The sequence below is a fragment of the Schistocerca piceifrons genome, chromosome 2, assembly GCF_021461385.2.
Source record: "Schistocerca piceifrons isolate TAMUIC-IGC-003096 chromosome 2, iqSchPice1.1, whole genome shotgun sequence".
Taxonomy (NCBI): domain Eukaryota; kingdom Metazoa; phylum Arthropoda; class Insecta; order Orthoptera; family Acrididae; genus Schistocerca; species Schistocerca piceifrons.
This window is the reverse complement of record NC_060139.1, coordinates 581,201,874-581,220,778: the sequence shown is the minus strand read 5'-3', so window position 1 is coordinate 581,220,778 and position 18,905 is coordinate 581,201,874. Positions and strand designations below refer to the sequence as shown.

Here is an 18,905-nt window from a genome sequence, read left to right as displayed (position 1 = left end):
CCAACCCATATTGCCGAAAGCTTTCTCTAAATATGGAAATGCTATAAAAGTTGGTTTGCCGCATTTGGAGCGTAATAAATAACTGAAAATCGATTTGCGCTTGACGGAACCGGATGGAATGAAACGTGGAAACATTCCACACTGCATTTACTCCGCCGGCTTTCATACAGGCCGTCAATGGAATGGAACGGGATGGGACGAGAGGTTAATGCTGGTGATGAGAACTGTGTTCTGGTCTTTCCAATCGTGTTATGATAGTGGATTTCGTGTTTTTGCCTCTTCTTAATCTTTTTATTATTTTGTGTTTTTTTCTTGACACATTCCCAATGTTCCATGCCGATTTGAATATATTTCCCATTGAGTGTTCTCACACAAGAGAGGCCAGATATATGAAATTGAAAAATGATTTAAGTTTTACAGTAATAGCTGGTAGGAGAAAAAGCTTACACAGTGTACGCAGTTTTCAGGAAATATACTTTTATAAATAGCGAAAATGTCAGCTGTACTCGTATTGAAGGAGAAAAGCACAGTTCTGCTTTACTTTATTTGATGCTTACAAATAAAAGACAATGGACATGGTAAACAGGCTCTATGTATTGGCTTATAAATATTATTTGATGCGATTGTATCTACATATTTTCGCTAACAAATAAACTTCGACGCTTCCGAATATTTCGACGATACTTTTTCTGTTGTTCTCCTGCTCAGTATCTTATTATGCAAAGTTTATCAAGACCATACGTTATGAAGTTTTTTCTGATCATTAATAAATTCCAATGTAGCTAGGTTCTTAAATCTGATACTACACGCATTAAAGAAAGTTTCGCATCACCCTGGTTCCCAGAACTCCTAAAGATAGACATTGATTGTGGATATTACATCACAGACACAGTCCCTTTGACTGTTCATAGATGTCGCTAAACCCACCCAAAGATGTAAACAAGCATGCATGAGCAGCACCTATTAGATGGAGGGGATCTGATAGCCGATCACTTCAAGTCATTCCACCAAGAAGGAGGTACACGGCTCGTTGTCTGTAGTTCAACCATGCCTAGACGGTCAATACCGCAGTTCGATCGCGTCCGCATTTTTCCTTTGTGCCAGGAAGGGCTCTCAACAAGGGAAGTGTCCAGGCATGTAGGAGTGAACCAAAGTGATGTTGTTCGAACATGGAGGAGATACAGCTATGCCTCCTTCAGGCCGCCCAAGGGCTACTACTGCAGAGGATGACCGCTACCTACGGATTATGGCTCGGAGGAACCGTGACAGCAACGACACCATGTTGAATAATGTTTTTCGTGCAGCCACAGGACGTCGTGTTACGACTCAAACTGTTCGCAATAGGCTGCATGACGCGCACCTTCACTCCTGACGTCCATGGCGAGGTCCATCTTTGCAACCACAACACCATGCAGCGCGGTACAGATGGGCCCACCAACATGCCAAATGCACCACTCAGGATTGGCATCACGTTCTCTTCACCGATGAGTGTCGCATATGCCTTCAATCAGAAAATCGTTGAAGGCGTGTTTGGAGGCAACCATCAGGCTGAGCGCCTTAGACACACTGTCCACTTAGTGCAGCAAGGTGGATGTACCTGCTGCTTTGGGGTAGATTTATGTGGGGCCGACGTAAGTCGCTGGTGGTCATGGAAGGCGCCGTAACGGCTGTACGACACGTGAAAGCCATCCTCTGACCGATAGTGCAACCATATCGGCAGCATATTGGTGAGGCATTCGTCTTCATGGACGACAATTCGCGCCCCCATTGTGTACATCTTGTGAATGGCTTCCTTCAGGATAACGACATCGCTCGACTAGAGTGGCCAAAATGTTCTCCAGACACACTGTCCACTTAGTGCAGCAAGGTGGATGTACCTGCTGCTTTGGGGTAGATTTATGTGGGGCCGACGTAAGTCGCTGGTGGTCATGGAAGGCGCCGTAACGGCTGTACGACACGTGAAAGCCATCCTCTGAAGAGTTTTTAGCAAACAGAACACAGCATGTTGTTATCAATGGAGAGACGTCTACAGACGTTAAAGTAACCTCTGGCGTGCCACAGGGGAGTGTTATGGGACCATTGCTTTTCACAATATATATAAATGACTTAGTAGATAGTGTCGGAAGTTCCATGCGGCTTTTCGCGGATGATGCTGTAGTATACAGAGAAGTTGCTGCATTAGAAAATTGTAGCGAAGTACAGGAAGATCTGCAGCGGATAGGCACTTGGTGCAGGGAGTGGCAACTGACCCTTAACATAGACAAATGTAATATATTGCGAATACATAGAAAGAAGGATCCTTTATTGTATGATTATATGATAGCGGAACAAACACTGGTAGCAGTTACTTCTGTAAAATATCTGGGAGTATGCGTACGGAACGATTTGAAGTGGAATGATCATATAAAACTAATTGTTGGTAAGGCGGGTACCAGGTTGAGATTCATTGGGAGAGTGCTTAGAAAATGTAGTCCATCAACAAAGGAGGTGGCTTACAAAACACTCGTTCGACCTATACTTGAGTGTTGCTCATCAGTGTGGGATCCGTACCAGGTCGGGTTGACGGAGGAGATAGAGAAGATCCAAAGAAGAGCGGCGCGTTTCGTCACTGGGTTGTTTGGTAACCGTGATGGCGTTACGGAGATGTTTAATAAGCTCAAGTGGCGGACTCTGCAAGAGAGGCGCTCTGCATCGCGGTGTAGCTTGCTCGCCAGGTTTCGAGAGGGTGCGTTTCTGGATGAGGTATCGAATATATTGCTTCCCCCTACTTATACTTCCCGAGGAGATCACGAATGTAAAATTAGAGAGATTAGAGCGCGCACGGAGGCTTTCAGACAGTCGTTCTTCCCGCGAACCATACGCGACTGGAACAGGAAAGGGAGGTAATGACAGTGGCACGTAAAGTGCCCTCCGCCACACACCGTTGGGTGGCTTGCGGAGTATCAATGTAGATGTAGATGTAGAACCCTATCGAACACGCCTGGGACAGATTGAAAAGGCATTTTTAGGGACGACGTGACCCACCAACCACTCTGAGGGATCTACGCCGAATCCCGTTGAGGTGTGGGACAATCTGGACCAACAGTGCCTTGATGAACTTGTGGAAAGTAGGCCACGACGAAAACAGACATGCATCAGTACAAGAGGACATGGTATTGAGTATCAGATGTACTGGTGTGTACAACAATTGGGACCACCATATCTGAAGGTCTCGCTGTATGGTCATACGATATGCACTGTGTGGTTTCCATGAGCAAGAAAAAGGGTGTATATGATGGTTATGGTGATCTCTATTCCAATTTTCTGTGCCAGTTCCAGGAATTCTCGGAACCGAGGTGATGCAAAACCTTTTTTGATGTTTGTATATTGCGCCTTTTGTATCAGGGATAGTATTCCATTACCTCTTTTCCACTTTTCTGTATTGGGCTTAGCGAAGTTATGATGTGTTGTCGTTGCATCTAATATGTCAGCAGCCATTCATTTCCGTTCCATTGGAAACTGATGTGAATTGGCCTTATTGGGCTACTGGACACTAAATGAAACAGCAAGTTTACTGTTTATTTATCTCCACGACGCGTTTCAAAGGTTTAAGCCTCCATCATCAGGTGGATTTACATTTATTATTATGACATTCGTGTGTGTGTTGTCTTACGATTTTTTGGAGGAACTTGTGGCACTGTCTAGTGGAGGAACAAAACACTATTTCAGCCAATATGATTATTGTACTTAAAGTTTGGAAACTTTCACCTGATTGTATAAACGAGTATGAAGTTTAAGCTATTTTAACTAGTCAAAATTGGATTTATTTGCCACCTGAAGTATGTATTCCAACGCATGTATTCGACACCTCAAAACAAACATCTCCAAACCCTTTAAAATTTATTTTATAATAATGTTGTTACGCTGCATATTCTTAGTACTTTATGTTGATGTTTTCTCTTCTGCTATGCGATCCTTGCACCCAATAGTTTCCAGACGCCATATTTGTTTACGAAATATGACAGTATACATGTGATGTCTTACGACACTGAAAGGAGCCTGTGACCACTGGAGGTACTCTGTTTTACTTATTTTACGTTTACCGTTAGATTTACGTTTAATATTTTGTCAAAATAAACCCAAAACGATGTTCTGAAATGTTTCACGTACAACTCTCTCGCGGATTGTAAAATTGTTGCTCTTTGGTTTATTTATTCTCTTTGTAACAACACATTTACGAAAAGAGTTACGTGAAATACTTTTAGCAATGCTGTGCTTTGCTTTTCTTTATCATCATTACCTTTTAGCGGAATAAAATGTATATATGGAAGTCTTATTGTTCTGTATCTGGCCTACAATTTAAGGAACGATTTTTCGTAACTGCAACTCATGCTAAGAATCAATATATCTTCCCTACTTCATAGTGATTAAAAGTTGAAATTACTTTGTTATGAACACTGATGTTACAGTTCGTGTGATCGTTCAAAAACACAAGTTCGCAGTGGATTTTATTTCTCGTTAAAATGCTATTTCATACCACGACTAGCCCAAGAACATGAGACTCTCATTAAAAAATACGTTGTCACTATAAAGTTTGCCAGATCAGAACGGAGCACAGCAAGATTCCTATCAGATTCTGAAGGTACATTAAATTATTTGCACTGTAAATTATATCCTATCAGCAGCCCGCGTCAATCTGCAACACATCATAAAATCTGCTGATCTTCGCTGCCAGTCTGGGAGCTAAAAGAAATAATATTATTTTACTATTATTTTACAGCTTCCTTGCGGTATGCTCGACTATATTGTAAGTCGTTTAAATACGCCGCGGCAGCGGCTCTTCGTTCTCCACGCAGCTCAGCACCACAGATAATATTTATATAACTGAAAAATGTCTCAACAGGATGGGATAATATGCAAGCAAGCTTAACAATAAATAATACAAGTTTTCATTTAAACAACTCTATTAAAACCTTTAAATATCTCAGTGATTACAGACCTTTGTGAATTCACACGTAATGGCGTACATTGCTTAGTCTCGACAAAAGAATGCTACATTGGCGTTCTCTACGACAACAACAGGAGATCTTACTCGCACAACTTCCAAATTAAGACGACAAAGACATTCATATTCAACACGTATTATATACTAGTTCCTTTTTTAATCTCTGTTTAACATTTATCTTCTGTGTCGGTTTTATTACTCGCCGACGCAGACGTTTTCAGAAATAAATAATAAAAAAAATACATAATTTTATACAATGACACAATATGATACATCTAATTCTCTAATTACTACATAATATATTGTTTTTGTTTCTCTAGACGTTACAAATGGTGTTTTGTTTTTCCACTAGACAGTGCCACAATTTCCTTCGAATAATCGTAACACAACACACACACAAATGTCATAATAACAAATGTAAATCCACCTGATGATAGAGGTTTAAACCCTTGAAGCGCGTCGTGGAGATAAATACACAGTGACTGGTAACAGTAAACTTGTTGTTTCATTTACTGTCAATAACAGTCACTGTAAAGCCTAACCTAAAATGTTCACATTTAAAGTTACTGGACACTGTCACCTGGTTGGAGGTAGAACCTATTGCGCGTACTTGTACTAGTTTAGTCCATCCATGGCAGGCGCCGCAGAGAGGTGACAGCACAGTACTCGCCGTCTGTTGCAGGAGCAGCGGGCAGTTCTGCAGAGCCGCATGGATGACGGCTGCGAACTCGACCTGGAGGAGGAACTCCGCAAGGCGCGGCGCGAGAACCAGCTGCTGCGCGACCACTACACCCACCTCTGCAGTCTGTAAGGCCACTGCCCTTCGCAGCCTCCTCTACCTAGTTCCTGCTCTTTGCCGGTATCACGTGAGATCAGAGGGGGCTTATCCATGTCCATGCGTGTTTCCATAGGGGAAGGAGCCTCGTGCAAGTTCAAAATGGTTCAAATGGCTCTGAGCACTATGGGACTTAACATCTCAGGTCATCAGTCCCCTTGAACGTAGAAATACTTAAACCTAACTAACCTAAGGACATCACACACATCCATGACCGAGGCAGGATTCGAACCTGCGACCGTAGCTGTCGCGCGGTTCCAGACTGAAGCGCCTAGAACCGCTTGACCACCAGCGGCCGGCCTCGTGCAAGTGTTTATATTCTTACATGCATATTGTCCCAGGAAGGATAATCCGTATTCTGGGGATACGACAGCAATGATCATTTGGAGGAGAAAACTTCATATGGACACAGATCCTATTCCGAATGGTTTCCAAGTTGGAACGCATGTAATGTACGTTGTTATTTCTTTTCTGTGTTATTCAATAAATTGTCCTGTTTACACATGTATACATGTACAACATTTAGTAAACATTACAACATTCATTATAGGATATGGGTTCCATCTTTTCGCAAATACATTATGTGGTTTTTCAGGATCAACTCTGTAGAGTCCTGCACTGATAACTTGTCATCTGCAAACCAAGCGATGTAAATTTTAATTTCATCGGCGATGCAACACATCCCTTAATCTTTTAAAACGTGTCTTTTGGCGTGTCAAAGTGTTTTGCGAATGTATTTGTTACTACTCACATTTTGTTGTGACCGATCCTTCTTGTTTTGGATTTCGAGGACATTGCACGCACATCTTAACGTAATTTATTTCTTCATAAATGAGGAGGTATTGAATAGAATTGGGGAAAAGAGGAGTTTGTGGCACAACTTGACTAGAAGAAGGGATCGGTTGGTAGGACACATGAGGCATCAAGGGATCGCCAATTTAGTACTGGAGGGCAGCGTGAAGGGTCAAAATCGTAGAGGGAGACCAAGAAATGAATACACTAAGCAGATTCAGAAGGATGTAGGCTGCAGCAGGTATTGGGAGATGAAGAAGCTTGCACAGGATAGAGTAGCATGGAGAGCAGCATCAAACCAGTCTCAGGACTGAAGACCACAACAACAACAACATGCCTTTTTACTTCGCAAGATGCGGTGAGCACTATGTTGTGTTTCCTAACCCCCGTCGGCATTCCTATGTTCCCGAGAAAGCTTGGCGCCGAATTTGAATTTTATTTACTTTTTCTCTTTCTTTCTGTTTGTGTGTGTGTGTGTGTGTGTGTGAGAGAGAGAGAGAGAGAGAGAGAGAGAGAGAGAGAGAGGTGTGCGTATGTGTATAAGGTCCTTTAGCTGTTTGTGTTGCTTTTGCTGTAAAGTTCCTTTAATGTGTTAAGTAATGTGCCTTTACAGAGTTAGTGTTTTCATTTAAAACCTGTTTGCCTTCTGCTATTGCCTTATGTATATGGAAGTTCTGTTCTACTGTTAGTTTGCGGTACAGGCTGTGGCTAGATTTCAGTATTTTTATATCTGTTTCTATTGCAATTGGTTGGTGATTATGGGCCAATAGGTTGTCAGCAAATGTGCTCTGAAGTGTTCTGATAGCTTGCTTTAAACTTCGTGCTTGTTTGTCCGATGTATACTGATTGACAAGTGTTGTATGTGAGTTCATATATTCCTGATGTGTTGAACTTATCTGTGGGTGTCTTCCGTCTTCTGAGTTTTTTCTATGTTGTGTTGTCTGCCCAGTATCCTACTTGACGTCCTTGTTTCTTCAGTATGATGCCTATTTTGTGAACAATTTTGTTATCGTAGGTGAGAATGTGCCATTTTGTTTTGTGTCTGTGCTGTTGTGCGCTTCTTTCTCGCATGTGGTCATTGTGTGTATGTTGTGTTGCTCTGTGTTGTGTAAGGTTTTTTGTGTGTGTTGTGCTTTCCTTCCTTTTCTGTTAAAAATTTGTTGGTTTAATTTCTCTATCATGTGGGGCTTGTAACCATTTTCCTCTGCTGCCTGTTTTACTGTGTGTAATTCAGTTTGTTTACGGGTGTTCTATTTAATCTATTGAGCATGAATCTGAAGCTTGCTTGCTTGTGTGCCACCGGGTGGTTTGCAAAACGGCGGAACCTATGTCCTGTAATTTAACTGCAAATGCGGAAAGAAAGGACGAGAGCCGCAGATCCAACAGATGAATATTACAACACGCATTTTGCAAGGTATCAATTGGAAGTTACGTATTTGTAACACATCCATCTCTAAGAATTTCGTACACGTCACTTTACAACTGTATGTTGAACGGGCTAGTTTGATGGCAGAAAGACGTCCGAGCAAAGAGGTTCAAAGGTACGAGGTGGGTTGGGCTACAATAAAACGTCAATGACATTGTTTGGATATCACACATACGTGCGTGCCACTAGCCTAAAAACAAATGTATATTAAATGTGTTCTGTCTCGGAAACCAGTCGGAACAGCGCGTATTTCCATACGACATTTTTTTGCTTTAAATGAGCGTTGCTGTCATATCCCTGAATATTGACCACTCCTCATGGGACACCATGTATATCATATTTCGAAATTTTGCAGCCAACTTTCGGAGAATAAAGCACAATGGCTCTGAGCACTATGGGACTTAACATCTATGGTCATCAGTCCCCTAAAACTTAGAACTACTTAAACCTAACTAACCTAAGGACGTCACACAATACCCAGTCAACACGAGGCAGAGAAAATCCCTAACCCCGCCGGGAATCGAACCCGGGAACTCGGGCGTGGGAAGCGAGAACGCTACCGCACGACCACGAGTTGCGGACAATAAAGCACAATGAAAACTAGGTTCTCGAGAACGGCTAGGAGATCTAGAAATTAAAAGTTAGAGTGAGTCCAGAACAGCTTCACCGATACCGGTACATATGCATTTGGCGCACGTATGGGAGAGGAGAACGGCAGTGGTGAGGGCTCCATTATGAGTGGCCGTCGCAGGTACGGCAGGTGCAGTTCGGTAACACAAATGCTTGTCTCTCATTACTTGAAAAACTATAGCTAGGGAGTCTGCAAATGACAGTATTAATAAACAACACCAGAAGGAAATCTCATAAAACAAAAAAATGGGCAGGAATGTAGCGTAGCAGACATCATCTCTTAATGCAATACCGACAATATACACTGAAGCGCCAAAGAAACTGGTATAGGCATGCGTATTCAAATACAGAGGTATGTAAACAGGCAGAATACGGCACTGCGGTCGTCAACGTTTATATAAGACAACTAATGTCTGGCACAGTTGTTACATCGGTTACTGCTGCTACAATGGCAGGTTATCAAGATTTAAGTGAGTTTGAACGTTGTGTTATAGTCGGCGCACAAGCGATGGGACACAGCATCTCCGAGGTAGCGATGAAGTGGGAATTTCACGTACGGCCATTTCACGAGTGTACAGTGAGTGAATGTCAGGAATCCGGTGAAACATCAAATCTCTCACATCGCTGCGGCCGGAAAAAGATCCCGCAAAAACGGGACCAACGACGAGAGACAGTCGTTCAACGTGACAGAAGTGCAACCCTTCAGCAAATTGCTACAGATTTCAATGCTGGGCCATCAACAAGTGTCAGCGTGCGAACCTTTCAATGAGACATCATCGATATGGGTTTTCGGGGCCGAAGCCCACTCGTGTACCTTTGATGACTGCATGACACAAAGCTTTACGCCTCGCCTTGGCCCGTCAACACCGACATCGGACTGTTAATGACTGGACACATGTTGCCTGGTCGGACGAGTCTCGTTTCAAATTGTATCGAGAGGATGGTCGTATACGGATATGGAGACAACCTCATGAATCCATGGACCCTGCATGTCAACAGGGAACTGTTCAAGCTGGTGGAAGCTCTCTAATGGTGTAGGGCGCGCAATTGGAGTGATATGGTACCCTTATATGTCTAGATACGACTCTGACAGGTGCCGCGTATGTAAGCATCCTGTCTGATCACCTGCATCCATTCGTGTCCATTGTGCATTCCGGCAGACTTGGACAATTTCAGCAGGACAATGTGACATCCCACACGTTCGGAATTGCTACAGAGTGGCTGCAGGAACACTGTTCTGAGTTTAAACACTTCCGCTGGCCACCGAACTCCGCAGACGTGAACATTATTGAGCATATCTGGCATGTCTTGCAACGTGCTGTTCAGAAGAGTTCCCCACCCCCTCGTACTCTAACGAATTTATGGTCAAACCTGCAAGATTCATGGTGTCAGTTCCCTCCAGCTCTACTTCAGACATTAGTCGAGTCCATGCTACGTCGTGTTACGGCACTTCTGCGTCCTCGCGGGACCCTACACGATACTAGAAAGGTGTACCAGTTTCTTTAACGTTTCAATGTAAAAGAAAGGACATGCGTCTTGTGGAGATTATGTGTCAGACGCCTGGCAACTTGTTCAGCAGTGTTACGTAAATACAAAATTTTCTTCTCAATCTTTCACATCTGCCTTGAAAATATGATGTATTGGAAAATACTTCTAGCTATGTCTTCCTCTCCGTCTTGATTCTCTGTATATTGTCATTGGATAGCTAGCAATTCCTGCAACCCTTTCAGAGTTTTTAAAGAAGGGTTTTTGTTTTCTACTTTACCTATTTTGACATAAATTTACAGGTATGCTTATAATAACGCATACTTAATTACGAAGAACTTTCCCTCCATCTACGGAGCACAGAGACTAAGGTGCCATGATACCTAGTCGATGGTTATAATTAAAGTGCAACAGCACACACAGAGGTCCAGTGTGAGCTGTAATTATCGTATGGCAGCGAAACCTGGTAGATATGCTAATGTGTTAATCTGGAACCGATTTACCTTAAAAAGATTACCTCAGGTTTTGGCAACGGGGTGCCAATTAGCACTGTGAATGCACATGGCGGTTCACATTGTCCTGCTGGAATTGACCTAGTCTGCCGGAATGCACAAAATATTACCTCAAGTTTTGGCAACGAGGTGCAAATTGGCACTGTGAATGCAACAAAGACATATAGAAATGTTTCCGTACGTAGTGGTTGAGGAACGGGACGTGGGGAGAAACGGCCAAACAAGTGAGAAAGGCGTAATACTGACTTTATTATTAATCTCCACTAACACACTTTGTTCAATATAACACCGGAAACGTCGACGAGATGCTGCGTCCGTAAAACTACGTGATTAACAGTTGCTCGCAGCAGTTCCGGTGGAATGTGAACAACGTTGTCCTGTATATTAATCTTCATATCGGGTGGAGGACGAACGAATCCATGGTAAACGCTTTCTTGTAGATATCTCCAGAGCGAAGAGTCACGTGGATTCAGATCTTGCAGGCCACGTGTCTGGAAAACCTCTGGAGACAATACGTTCATGGAAAGTTGCATTAAGAGGGACATGAAAACAGTGGTTTCCACACTGTTGCGCTCTTCCAAAGCAGGAATTGCATGCCGTAAAAGGAGGTCTCGATAACGTGCAAAGTCACGGTACATTTGACAAGCCCTCTGGCTGTATTCACTTCGAAACAGAACTGACCGAGAGTATAGGTGCTTCTGAATCCACACCACACAGTCACCTACGGCGAGTGCATTGGCTCTTCGTACACAACATGCGCTTTAACACTACCCCAAATTCGGCATTCTGTGTATTCACTGCACACTGTAGTGTAAAATGTGCCCCATCACTCCATAGAATCTTGCCGTTGCTGCAGATCATGAGGTCTCAGTTGCAGCATCGTCTGTATCTTTGACGAGCACCAGTGCAAAATAAACCTCAAAACTTTCTATACTGTTGATCAGGGGACGTACATTTGTTTTGACACTGCACGAGCTCTTACACTATCTGGGACACGTGCTGCAAGGTCAGTTACAGCAACAGATACCTCTTACAGGTGCTACACCAAGCTCACCTTTGTTTTATAATTTCATTATCATCTTCTTTAAACCATTTAATGAGATCGGGCTTCTCCTCAGACCTTCAGTTGACGATACTCCTTCAGTGCACCACTGTAATTGATGCCGTTCACATAACAGTTTCAATAACAGGCGCACGGCCTCTCTTCTCGATAGGCATACTATTCACTCCATTTGTGGCTTTTCAAATGACAGCATGAATGTCATATCGTCATACAGTGTACTGCCCCAGACTTACACCTGATGACCACAACCCGAACTAATGTTTTTTTCCAGCTTAAATCGGTTACACGTTAACACATTAGCATATCTATCGAGTTTCGTTTCCATACGATAATTACAGTTCGCATTGAACGTCCATGAGTAGCTGCACTTTCAAATGGCTCTGAGCACTATGGGACTCAACTGCTGTGGTCATAAGTCACCTAGAACTTAGAACTACTTAAACCTAACTAACCTAAAGACATCACACACATCCATGCCCGAGGCAGAATTCGAACCTGCGACCGTAGCGGTCGCGCGGTTCCAGATTGTAGCAAAAAATGGTTCAAATGGCTCTGAGCACTATGGGACTTAACATCTGAGGTCATTAGTCCCCTAGAACTTAGAACTGCTTAAACCTAACTAACCTAAAGACATCACACACATCCATGCCCGAGGCAGGATTCGAACCTGCGACAGTAGCAGTCCCGTGGTTCCGGACTGCAGCGCCTTGAACCGCACGGCACCGCGGCCGACCAGACTGTAGCGCCCAGCGGCCACTGCGACCGGCAGCTGCACTTTGACACCTAGTAGTAAAGAGAGATCAACAAGAACGTCCCCGCGGGGTAGCCGAGCGGTCTAAGGGCGCCTTGCCATGCTTCGCGCGGCTCCCCCCGTTGGAGGTTCAAGTCCTCCCTCTGGCATGGATGTGTGTGTTGTTGTCCTTAGCGTAACTTAGTTTAAATACTGTGTAAGCCTAGGGACCGATGACCTCAGCAGTTTGGTTCAGTAGAAACTTACCACAAATTTCCAAATTTTCCAACAAGAACGCCGTAAGTGCGCAGGTAGGCAGCGACAGGGAGGTGAGGTGGTCGCCCCTCGGAACAGAGAATGGAGTCGCCCGCCACTCAGGACGATAATGTGTTTCAGCACAAGAGCCACGTTATTTTACTCGATATCTACAGTGGAACAGGATATTTATCAATTGTTTGCGTGAGAGTCTATGCACATGGATGAGCTTGCAACCTGGGTGGAGAAGCACTCAAGCCAGGTAAAGCGCACACTCACAGGCTTGCCTGCTGTCGACAGCAGATCCGATACAGTCACACTGTATCTACAGGTAAAACCACAGGAGTTGTGCGACGGGAGACAGAAAAAACCATCCACTAAGACTCACTTCACGAATGTAATCGGAAATGGGAAAAAAACAACATTCCCCTAATTACACGCACCCACAACCATAGTCTCGTCATCTGTGTTCATACTTGTAGCGTTTAGTGAAACACTGATAAAGGAGAGTGCACACCTAGATTTCATATTGTACACTCATCAAAAAAAGTTTTGCATCACCTCGGTTCCGGAAACTGTACACAAAATTGGAATATAGACCAACATAAATATCATTTCCGCCCTTTTTTGCTCATGAAAACCACACAGTGCATGTTGTACCACCATACAGCGAGACCTTCAGAGGTGTGGTCCAGATTTCTGTACACACCGGTACCTCTAATACCCAGTAGCACGTCCTCTCGCATTGATGCATGCCTGTATTGGTCGTGGCATACTATCCACAAATTCAACGGCACTGTTGGTCCAGATTGTCCCACTCCTCAACGGCGTTTCGGCGTAGATCCTCAGAATGGTTGCTGAATCACGTCGTCCATACAGCTATCCCGGGCGTGTTCGATATCGTTCATGTCTGGCGAATGTGTTGGCCACTCTGGCCGAACGATGTCGTTACCCTGAAGGAAGTCATTCACAAGATGTGCACGATGGGGGCGCGAATTGTCGTCCATGAAGACGAGTGCCGCTCCAACATGCTGCCGATATGGTTGCACTATCAGTCGGAGGGTGGCATTAGCGGCGTACGTCGGCCCCACATAATGCCACCCCAAAACAGCAGGGAACCTCCACCTTGCTGCACTCGCTGAACAGTGTGTCTAAGGCGTTCAGCCTGACTGGGGTGCCTCCAAACACGTCACCGACTATTTTATGGCTCTGAGCACTATGGGACTTAACGTCTGAGGTCATCAGTCCCCTAGAACTTAGAACTACTTAAACCTAACTAACCTAAGGACATCACACACATCCACGCCCGAGACAGGATTCGAACCTGCGACCGTAGTGCTATTTTCTGGTTGAAGGCATATGCGACATTCACCTGTGAAGAGAACGTGATGCCATTCCTGAGTGGTACATTCGGCATGTTATTGGGCCCATCTGAACCGCGCTGCATGGTGTTGTGGTTGCAAAGATGGACCTCGACATGGAAGTCAGGAGTGAAGTTGCGCGTCATGCAGCCTATCGCGCACAGTTTGAGTCATAACACGACGTCCTATGGCTGCACGAAAAGCATTACTCAACATGGTGGCGTTGCTGTCAGGGTTCCTCCGATCCATAATTCGTAGGTAGCGGTCATCCACTGCAATAGTAGCTCTTGGGCGACTTGAGCGAGGCATGTAATCGACGCTTCCTGTCTCTCTGCATCTCCTCCATGTCCGACCAACATTTCTTTGGATCACTCCGAGACGCCTGGACACTTCCCTTGTTGAGACCCCTTTCTGGGACAATATAACAATACGGACGCGATCGAACCGCGGTATTGACCGTCTAGGCATGGTTGAACTACAGACAACACGAGCCGTGTAGAGAAATCGTGTGAATGAAAATGTTTCTATGAATCTTCTGCAAGGCACTTAACCGTTAATTGCAGGTAGTCATGTAAATGTCCAGTGTGACCCGGAAGTCCATTAACATTTGAAAATGCGTTAATTCAAGGAATAATGTAGGTAGAGAGGTAAGACTTGATACACTTGCCTGAAGTGACGTGAGGTTTTACTTAAACCAAAGATGAGTGCAAAAACCGGCCAACAGATGGTGCTGCACTAACGAAGCTCATTTCACCCTCGAAGGATCTGTTAACACCCACAACCGCAGAATATCGTAGAGTTGTCATGGAAGCCCCACTGCATGACGAGAAGGTCACGGTGTGAGGTTGACTTACCCCATCGGTCGTGATCGAAACCTTTTTCTTCGAGGAAATGCGAGGTGCTGCTTTTCAAACTGTCAGCGTGACGGGTGCAAGGTACCCTGATATGTTAACAGAATCACATCATCGCTAGCCTGGCTGATAAACACCTGCTGCAAGGTAAGACTTACAGAAACAAATGGTTCAAATGGCTCTGAGCACTATGGGACCCAACTTCTGAGGTCATCAGTCCCCTAGAACTTAGAACTACTTAAACCTAACTAACCTAAGGACAGCACACACATCCATGCCCGAGGCAGGATTCGAACCTGCGACCGTAGCGGTCGCGCGGTTTCAGACTGTAGCGCCTAGAACCGCTAAGCCACCCCGGCCGGTAAGACTTACAGAGGATGGCGCTCAACTCCATATTGTTACACGTTTGAAAGATCTCTTGCGCACATCGTTTGGTGAGTATTGTGTGTTGGGCCGTCACTTCCGTCATGTTGGGCCTCCCAGGTCCCCAGACTTCAATCCGCATAATTATTGGTATTGGGGTTACCTGAAGTCGCAAGTCTACTGCAATCATCAGACGTCATTAGAGATGCAGTTTTACACCATACCTACTAACATGCCATGCAGTGCTGTTCACCTCGTTGCCCCTAGACTTACACGTTTTTTTAATGAGTAACAGCCGGTAGTTGAGTATTTGTTATAAAGAACATCATCTTTGCTAAAAATCAGTTGTTATGCTAATTACTGGTTTTGTGTCATACAAAGCTCTGTCTGTTGGTAATTTTGTGCAATTTTTTTGTTTCAATAAAATCCGATGCCATTTCAAGCATGAGCGTCAATTTTTAAGTGTCTACTTACATTATCCCGTGAGGTATTGAGTTTTGAAATATTAATGGATTTTGCGTCACCCTGCAGACGTTAAGTGTAGATTATTAGCTTTCAGGGCAACCGCACAAAGTGGACAGGGGTAGCGCCTTTACCCTATAACTAAGGGAAGATTATGCAGAGGGTTTCTCGTTTAGTAATCGCAGGTGAATATTGTTGGTTTGCGAGATGACGTGCCTCGCGAAGAACGGGAAACGTCTACCTGCACGTGTCGCCATTTATCAGCAGCAAGTTCGTAGCGTACTGTGACTGCAATTTATCGTTCCGCAATATTGCTACTCGCGTTGATCGCGATCCTACGATTGTCAAGCGAATGTGGAAAACAATGGTGTCAAGAGGACCGTATTCAACACCATGCATGATCTCAAGCGCCCCAGGCTACTGCTGTACGAGACGACAGACATACAGTTTGCTCGGCTGTGCATAACTGTGCAGCCACTCCACGGACGTTGAGTCAGAGTGTACGTTTCCTTGCAACAAGACAAGTATCCGTACGGATAATACGATGTCGTCTGGAGCAAGGTATATGTATGGAGCACCATGAACTGTCAACACGGTGACAGCTGTTGCAGCTTCAAGTGATGCGACACAGACACAGGTGCGCCAACAGTGGTGCCACAAACAGCAACACTGGACAGCACAGTAGCACTACCCTTTCTTTTCAGACGACTCCCGAATCTGAATGCACTATTACGATGGACGTGTCCAAGTGTGGAAAATGCGAGGAGGACTGATTTACCAGATTGTATTTGCCATCGTCGTATGTGCCTAGCAACTGGCGTGTTGGTACTTCTTGTTAACATAGTTGTTACATTTCTACGGTGTTATGGCCAGAATATCACCTTGCCATTAGGTCCAATCTTCCAACAAGGTAGCAGCAGACCTCACATTGCCCATGTTGTCCTGACCTACCCCTTTACAGAGGGTGTCTGACTGTTTTCCTGGCCAGCACGTTCTCCCTTTCTCAAGGTTTCTCTCCCTTTGAAAACACCGAGCCATTGGTTCCCTATAGTCTGGCACTCCACCACTTGCCAGGCACTAAGACTGATGAACTCTGCAATAGAAATGAACCAGTATGGAATGACATAGGCATAGCTGTCATCCGAGCTTAGCCGGGTAAGAGCAGTTGTTGCTACTGGAGCTGACGGCTCTGCGTACTAAGTATTTGCACACTGTACAGCTCCTATTCACCTGCAAATTTACTCGTGCATCGTTCCTACTGAAGCCTGCGGAGGATGAGTGGTGGGGTCGAAGTGGCCCAGTCAAACACCTTTGGCAACAAAACAGCGTCTTAATTAGCTTCTGTACATGTTATTTAGCGATCCACGGAAGAAGTCATGCCTCTTCTCGTTGACCCTGGCCATTAGTGAGGTATGGGTGACAGTATCCACCCAGAATGCTGTGTCACCCCCAGAAATTCTGACAGAAGGCCCATGGACAGGTGGCAGCTTAGTAGGCCAGTTGTGTCATCAGCAGCGCACTTCTTCTCTTGACGATGACAGTGGCCCTCTGTTCAGCCTCCTGTGCCCCAATGCCATTCACCGGGCTGGGACACAGAGACAGCTCTGTTCGGGATTCGACCCGTTGCTCCTGCACAGGAGTCAGATAGTAGTTGGTGGTTTGGCAACAAGTTCCTCTTAGAATTCGGTACTGGCAGCAGCAAGCGACAGTGGCAGACTGGCGCTGCTGAGGCACCAAGTCCCACCAGGAACTGCACTCAAGACAGGGGCTGCAGCCCGGACTCGAATCTGTGGCTGCTGCTAACAACAATGCTCTATTGTCCTGTAGCCTGAGGTGGCTCTGGCATCATAGTGGTACTACAGAACTCAGCGGCGATATGGAGAAGATGGCTCGATGAAGAGTCAATGACGAATCTGCTCTGCTTCAAAATACAGCACTATTTGCACGTCTCCTCTCTCAGACATATTTTTTCCCTAAAACTCGTGGCTAGTCATGACGTTCATAACAGAGACTAGCCCTGGTGCAGTGACATCGCCTCGTCCATCGCGGTGGCTATTGCTGTGCTGTGCTATTTTCTGCTGTGGTCAGCTGCCTTCGTTAAGCAACCTGCTTGCCTTTCTATTTATTCTGTCCTATGCGTTGCCAGGCAGGTGGCTTCCAGCCTGTGGTAACTAATGGATTCCTTCTTGTGGCTCACTTACCAATTCTTATTACTTTTTCGCGAAGACTTAGACCTGTCGCTACACTGCTGTAATGTACCGGGTGATCAAAAAGTCAGTATAAATTTGAAAACTTAATAAACCACGGAGTAACGTAGATAGAGAGGTAAAAATTGACACACATGCTTGGAATGACATGGGGTTTTACTAGACCCAAAAAAAGTATTTCTAGACGCGTGAAAGATCTCTTGTGCGCGTCGTTTGGTGATGATCGTGTGCTCAGCCGCCACTTTCGTCATGCTTGGCCTCCCAGGTCTCCAGACCTCAGTCCGTGCGAGTATTGGCTTTGGGGTTACCTGAAGTCGCAAGTGTATCGTGATCGACCGACATCTCTAGGGATGCTGGAAGACAACATCCGACGCCAATGCCTCACCATAACTCCTGACATGCTTTACAGTGCTGTTCACGACATAATTCCTCGACTACAGCTATTGTTGAGGAATGATGGTGAACATATTGAGCATTTCCTGTAAAGAACATCATCTTTGCTTTGTCTTACTCTGTTATGCTAATTATTGCCATTCTGATCAGATGAAGCGCCATCTGTCGGATATTTTTTGAACGTTTGTATTTTTTTGGTTCTAATAAAACCCCATGTCATTCCAAGCATGTGTGTCAATTTGTAGCTCTCTGTCTACATTGTTCCGTGATTTATTCAGTTTTCAAATTTATACTGACTTTTCGATCACCCAATATATGCACAGTAAGTAGGATTACATTATTTGCTATCCTTCTTCATGCTGAAACTACAGAAACAATTGTGTGTTTACAAAACTCTTATGAACACATCCAAAAAAAATTGATTAAGATGTTATTCTGTCACTAAAGAGAATGTTATTTCTCTATCAGTAAAAGTTTTGACATCTTTACCATATCAGAAGAACATGATACAACTGTAATTTGAAAGCTTTGGGAAAAATGCAAGTCTCTGATCTCA

The 18,905-nt window shown here is 44.6% G+C and overlaps 1 protein-coding gene across 2 annotated transcripts in view; it reads left to right on the top strand.

Moving 5' to 3' along the window:
• LOC124776965 overlaps window positions 1–18,905 on the top strand; it is a 252,457-nt gene that overhangs the window by 231,614 nt on the left and 1,938 nt on the right. Inside the window, exon 6 of one of the 2 annotated variants that reach the window (XM_047252204.1) lies at window positions 5,667–5,791. The exons of the other annotated variant lie outside the window; for it this stretch is intronic. Coding sequence (XP_047108160.1) covers window positions 5,667–5,791 — 125 coding nt within the window. The remainder of the gene's footprint in view (window positions 1–5,666; window positions 5,792–18,905) is intronic. 2 annotated transcript variants of the gene reach the window in all.